This window comes from Hemibagrus wyckioides, linkage group LG05 (assembly GCF_019097595.1).
Source record: "Hemibagrus wyckioides isolate EC202008001 linkage group LG05, SWU_Hwy_1.0, whole genome shotgun sequence".
Classification (NCBI taxonomy): domain Eukaryota; kingdom Metazoa; phylum Chordata; class Actinopteri; order Siluriformes; family Bagridae; genus Hemibagrus; species Hemibagrus wyckioides.
The window spans coordinates 13,872,854-13,878,836 of record NC_080714.1 but is presented as its reverse complement, the minus strand read 5'-3'; the positions used below and the strand labels follow the sequence as shown (position 1 = coordinate 13,878,836).

General features: G+C 39.9%; 1 protein-coding gene across 1 annotated transcript; it reads right to left on the bottom strand.

Annotated features, from left to right (window-relative positions):
- Positions 1 to 1,018: 1,018 nt before the first annotated feature.
- cldn5a (claudin 5a) lies at positions 1,019 to 3,038 on the bottom strand. The gene has a single exon (XM_058390589.1). It carries the CDS (start codon positions 2,787 to 2,789, stop codon positions 2,136 to 2,138), a length of 654 nt encoding a protein of 217 aa, XP_058246572.1. The 5' UTR covers positions 2,790 to 3,038; the 3' UTR covers positions 1,019 to 2,135.
- Between the last annotated feature and the right edge of the window lie 2,945 nt (positions 3,039 to 5,983).

Sequence of the window (5,983 nt, the reverse complement as noted above, 5' to 3'; positions counted from 1 at the left end):
AGCAGGGTGACTGGAACTAACAGTTGCACAATGGAGTCTGAAAACACTCCACCAGGTCTGGAACATTTAGATAGGCTCCATTGTGCCAGAGGCTATAGTGAAGAAGTGGGGTGATGTGAGCACTGTCAACACCACTGTAAAATACAGCAAATGCTTTGGCCAAGAGGGAAGCTTACTGTTTTTACTGTATTTGTTCAGCTTTACAGTTCTGCTTTCCACATTATTTTTTTCCCTATTTACATTGATGTATAAAGAATAATAGAATGATGCTAGAGAAAGAAAACAAATCAGCCCAAAGAAATATATTTATTTACTTTACAGAAATATATGTTTTAAGCAAACCATACTCCAGATTAAATGAAGCACTGCTGTTTATCTCCTTGTTGAATTTTATATTATTTTGTAATTTCCTACTATTTTGTAAAATCCTGCAACCTTATTTCAATCCAGTGTTAAATAATACATCTAGTGACCATTACCATGACCATAAAATGTCTCAATATAAAAATTAGTTATTTTATTGTATGAAAATTATGAAAACCAGTTGTTATGGTTTAATGTTAACGTTAATGTTATTGGCAGCAGCAATTAATTTAAATGACACTCCAGTAAGATTTAGAAATGTATTTCGAGTGATTTCCTTTGAATGCTATCTACAGAATATGAGGCACATTAGAACTTAAAATGGTTGTTTGAGTACCCTGAGACCCTTAAGCAATCAGACGGAGACAAACTGTGTATGCATGTGTGCATGCATGCGTGTGTGTGTGTTTGAAGGGGGTTCTGAATACAATAGAATAGTCTAAAGAAGTGAAAGATATTTCCAAAAAGAAAAAAACACTTAATAATTCGGACACTTCTGGAAATGCAGAGTAACATAATAAAACCACTTTTAAAGACCAGGTCAACCAAATCTCTTTCTAGATAAAAGTAACTAAGAATTAAATCCACAACAAAAATATTAGATTTGTTGGTTGCTATTTGCTGTTCAAAGCCTAAATAAAAGGCCACTGTTCCATTAAGATTAAAACTGTTTATTAAAAACATTACAATTCAAAACTTTTTAACACAAAACAATGAAAGGTAAAGAATAATCCAGAAATAGGCTACTGAGGACAAATTTTGGTATTGGTGTTCTTAGTTAAAGATATGAATAAAATAAGGCACTCCATCACTACAAGGCACAAACAAACCATGTCCAACACATAATTTTCATAGTGCAGGACACATTGGCCTGGCCTGTCCTTTAGAGCACCTGTTCCTTTAACTAGACAGCTACTGAAAACAATCCAAAAATCAGGTTCTGAATAAGGCAGCTGTGTCTGACAGTCCCTGTGAGGAAAAGTCCCAGTATTCAAACCTACAAAGTAGAGTAAGGACTTTTTTGCTTTCATTCAACCCATGAAAACCTCATCATCATAATCATAGTGTTTTGTTACAGGTTTGGCAAACATCTGTTGTCAAAACAGTGTAACTGCTATTTAAAAATGCAATTTTCGTTTAAATTAAGGCGCTTGTGTCCTTTTTAGCCTTTTAAATGCATAGCCTATATGTTTAAAGCAGGGAATATCGAGAGTCCAGCAAGTCCGTATAAGACAGTAAGAGTCCCTGACCAGAGGAAAACAGGTCATTTACATTTAGGCTTAGAGAATAATCTACAGGTGCAAATACACACAGGCTACAAGAAAACCTCCACGCTTCGTGCGACATTTCACCATTTGCTCTTTAGTACAGTGGTAAATTAACTCAATATCACATTTAAGCCTGAGATCATTTTTACACTTTTGGGGACAATGGTTGGCTACTTCTCTCTTCTTCTGCAATATTTTATTCAATGCAAATAGCCTAGTATGCCGAAATGTCACTATATTTTTCCAAACGTTGTTACATTTTTAGAAAAGACCTCCTCAATGACTCTTTGGATGGATAACGGTTCGAGTTTTCTAGACGGAGTCTACGTGGAACTGTGGAAGTGAAGTCCTCTGATGCAGGTCATTACACATAACCTTCACAACCGAAAAACCTAAGGGTGAGGAATAGAACTTTTTTCATAAGTGTACTTTCAGATGTCGCACGGCTAGTGGGTTATGCAGTCCTCCGTAACCATGGCTTTACGCTTGGCTCCAATTGTAGATTTAAACGTAGTTCCGCTTGTCGTAGTCTCCGTTGCTCGTGGCTCTTTTTGTGGCCGCGTAGTTGACTGAGTAACCCGCACTGGCCGCTGATTGTGGTGGACACGAGCAGCAGAGCACAGAGCCACCCAGCAGCAGGAGCGCCGCAGCCGCCCAGCCGATGTAGAGCGCCGCGCCCATCTCGCGCTTTTGGGATGTGGGCACGTTCGGGTTGTAAAAATCGGCAATGATTTTGTTGGCCATCCAGCAGAGGGGCACGAGCACAAGCACGGCGCTGACGATGTACAGCGCTCCTCCGAAGTTCACCACTCTCACCTTCACGAGCTCGGCACGGATGCAGTTGGTACACTGCGCTCCGGCGATAACGGCCAGCAGCGCCAGCACACACAGCACGGATGAGACCACGGTGAGTGCGCGCGCCACCTGCAGGTCGGTGCTCAGCGCCAGCATCGAGTCGTGCACCTTGCACTGCATCTGGCCCGTACTCTGCACAGCGCAAGACATCCACAGGCCGTCCCAAATGGTCTGCGACACCACGATGTTGGCCTCAATGTGCGCCGCCACCTTCCACGTTGGCAGACCGCATGCAATCATCTCTAACAGCGTGCCGAGCACAGCTAGCGTCAGGCCGAGCAGCTCCAGACCCGCCGAGGCCATCTTTCCTTAGATTATTGTCCTTATTATTACCTTTCGGGTCCGATGAATAGTCCGCTTCTTATAGAGCGAAACAACTGGTCCACTTTGCAGTTTTTAGTTTTAAACTCGTATATACTTTTCTTAGGTTAACACCATCGCGTTAAGTAAGGCGCTCTGAATAACGGTCTTTGCGCGCCAGGAGCGTGTGGAGCGGAGAAGAATAGCTGTGAACAGATGGGACGCCTGAAGAAGGGGTGAGTGAGCCTGCAAGCGTGTTCGAGGAGAAAAGCCAAACTTTTGTCCAATCACGCAGCTCCGCATCTGCTCGTGACCAATAGGAAATGGAGGAAGCTGGGCAATAAGACAATCAGATAGGAGCAAGGGGAGTAAGGCAGCTACTGTTTTGAAAAAGTCTCTAGAATGTTGGCTTTTGGACATAGAGAAAGAGAAATAGAGGAGAAAGAAACTTAATCACTTAATACGGTGTACTTTTAAATTGCTTAAATTAATCAAACTTCTTCAGTTTTTATAGAAATTATCAGAACTACACTACACGCAAGTATATAAAATATTAAACTTGCGTGTAGTGTAGTCCTAATAGCTGTTTTTCACCTTGCAGTCTCGTCATAGGCTAATTACAGCTTCAGCTATGAACTCATGTATTATTGCCCGAAACAAACACTACCCTGCCATGAAAGCAAAATCATAGTATTAAGCAACTGACACTTTTACAGAGTATTTAAAGTTTCTTTTTAAAACTTTAATTAAAGTTTACATTCTCCAATAAAATACTGTTATTTGACCACTTAAGTAGGTTTGAATCCTCCTATGAATTCATTCCAATGAGATCTACTAAAAAAATAACAGTAGCAACTTGTCCATAGGCCAAGAGCCCCATCCTAAAGCTTATATCAACAAATGTTAATGTTCATAAAGTCCTAATTCATAACTCCATAAATTAACATTACCAATAAACATTAAAGTACTGTTGAAATACTAATTACCTCATTTGAATTAAAAATGTTTCATTTTTTGTTTAATTGATATTTCCTTTGGAGATGTTGTATAATCAAGATGCAGCATGTTCATCCATTCATTTTCTGTACCTCTGATCCTTCACAGGGTCACAGGGAGCCTGGAGCCTATCCCAGAGGAGAGCACAAGACAGGGAACACAATAGACAGGGTGCCAACACAATCACACACACACACTATGGTAAATTTAGAAAATGCCAATCAGCCTACATGTATTTGGACTAGGGGAGGAATCTGGACAGCAGAGGTACTGTAGAGGAAACTGGAGTACCCCCAAGAAAACCCCCAAAGCCTGGAGAGAACATGCAAACTCTGAGCAAACCCGGGTGAGGGGGAAATCAAACCCCCAACTGAGGAGACACAAGGCAAACCTGCTAAGCCACTATCCACCCACTCAGCATGTTCCTTGCCCCATTTAACACCAAAAGTTAGTATAATATATGACCATTGCTGATGAATTATGTCGGCCCTATTTAATCTGCAAACATTTCCAGTGGATGAGGATCAGCAGTCATGATGATTAATGAAAGGGTTGCTATGTTGGTTGGGATAGTTTAAAATACTCATACACTGACCCTATGTATAAGCAGATAATTAAAATGAAATCTATAAAAATCCAACAAACTTTTAATGCATACTGTAAGGTCAGACAGTGTATATATGACAGACAGAACCCTTTCTATTGTAAGATATATTGTTAACAGTGGGAGTGTGGACAATGTCTGTGTATCAGAAATTCACCATGGTGACCTTGTTTACTAAAGGAGGCTGCAAAGGGAAAAAGGGATCTCCCTTTTTTAATTCCTGACTTCTTAAGGCTAGATTCGGTGTTTTGTGTGGTTTGTGTGATATAGTTGAACTTAGAACTTAGTTGAACTTCGCCTTTTTTTATTTGAACCCACACATTTTCAAGTGGTCAAAATATTGGAACATTTGACTGACAGGTGTTTCTTGTTGTGTGCTATTTACTGTTGGGGTAAGCCCTGGGTTTTACCTGTGAAGTCTGCATTTGTTTTTAAAAAGGATAAACCAACATGAAGTCCAGAGAGCTGTCTATGGGAGAAAAGCAATCCATTTTAAAGCTGAGACAAGAAGAAAGTTCAATCAGAGCCACTGCACAAGCACTGGGCATAGACAATAAAAATCACAATTTTCAGAAAAATACAGAGATGAGTCACAAAAGTTCTGGAACCAGGATTAACCTCTACAATAGTGATGTAAAAGCCAAAGCCTGGAGAAAGAAAATATCTGTTCATGATCCAAAAGATACAAGCTCAGCAATCATGCAAGGAGGAGCTAGTGTCATGGGCTTATATGGCTGCTTCTGGAAAAGACTCACTATTTTTACTGATGATATAACTCGGTAACAGCAGAATGACAGTAACAGCAGAATGAATTCAGTAGTCTACAGAAACATTATACCACATGGCCTTGCCATTCTTTTACTTCTTTTAAAGGGGACTGGATTATTAAGTGTCTCTTGGAAGGACTTTCTTTGTCCTAGTGAAATGAGTATGATATAAAAACACATTGGAATGTGTAATAATAAAATGGTTGATTCGTTAGACTTCATGATGAACAAAAGACTTTAAGCTTCAGACTTCAAGCTAAATAAAAATCAGTATTCGATCAAAATCCAATAAATGCTAAAAATACATTTTAGTTTTGTTTTTATTTTCTTTGATTATGGGGAAATATTTCATGGAAAATGTCATTTTATGATATTCACAAATGATATTTGTGAAACACATTTCCATGGTACACTGCAGGGTAGTGGGCACTGGATGGGCCAGGTTTCCTGGGGTCCCCCTCTTCATAGCGCCAAGCTTGCTTTGGGGAATTTCCTTTGTACGATGAAAATATTCAAACCTTTTTGAGCATGTATGCTGCTCTGCATAACTCCCGTGCTAATATTTGCATTGTTCAATCTTAACAACAGCCCAAATTCACAGGGCTAGTTTCATAAACATAATAATTACACGGAAAAAGTGCATCGAAATGGAGGGATGATACTTTTTGTTTCGTTCAACAGCATGTCCAGTCACGTCCATTAAGCTCGACAGAGCAGTTCGTGCGGATTTTTTACGGAAACTGTGCGCGTTTTCCACCATCTTGGCTCTACATTGCCCTTTCCACTCATTATATCCAAAACCTATCAGGAGCCGCAATGTCGCCTGTTGC

What these genes read in the sequence shown, in the direction of transcription:
- cldn5a (XM_058390589.1), bottom strand. Translation starts at nt 2,789, where the DNA reads ATGGCCTCGGCGGGTCTGGAGCTGCTCGGCCTGACGCTAGCTGTGCTC.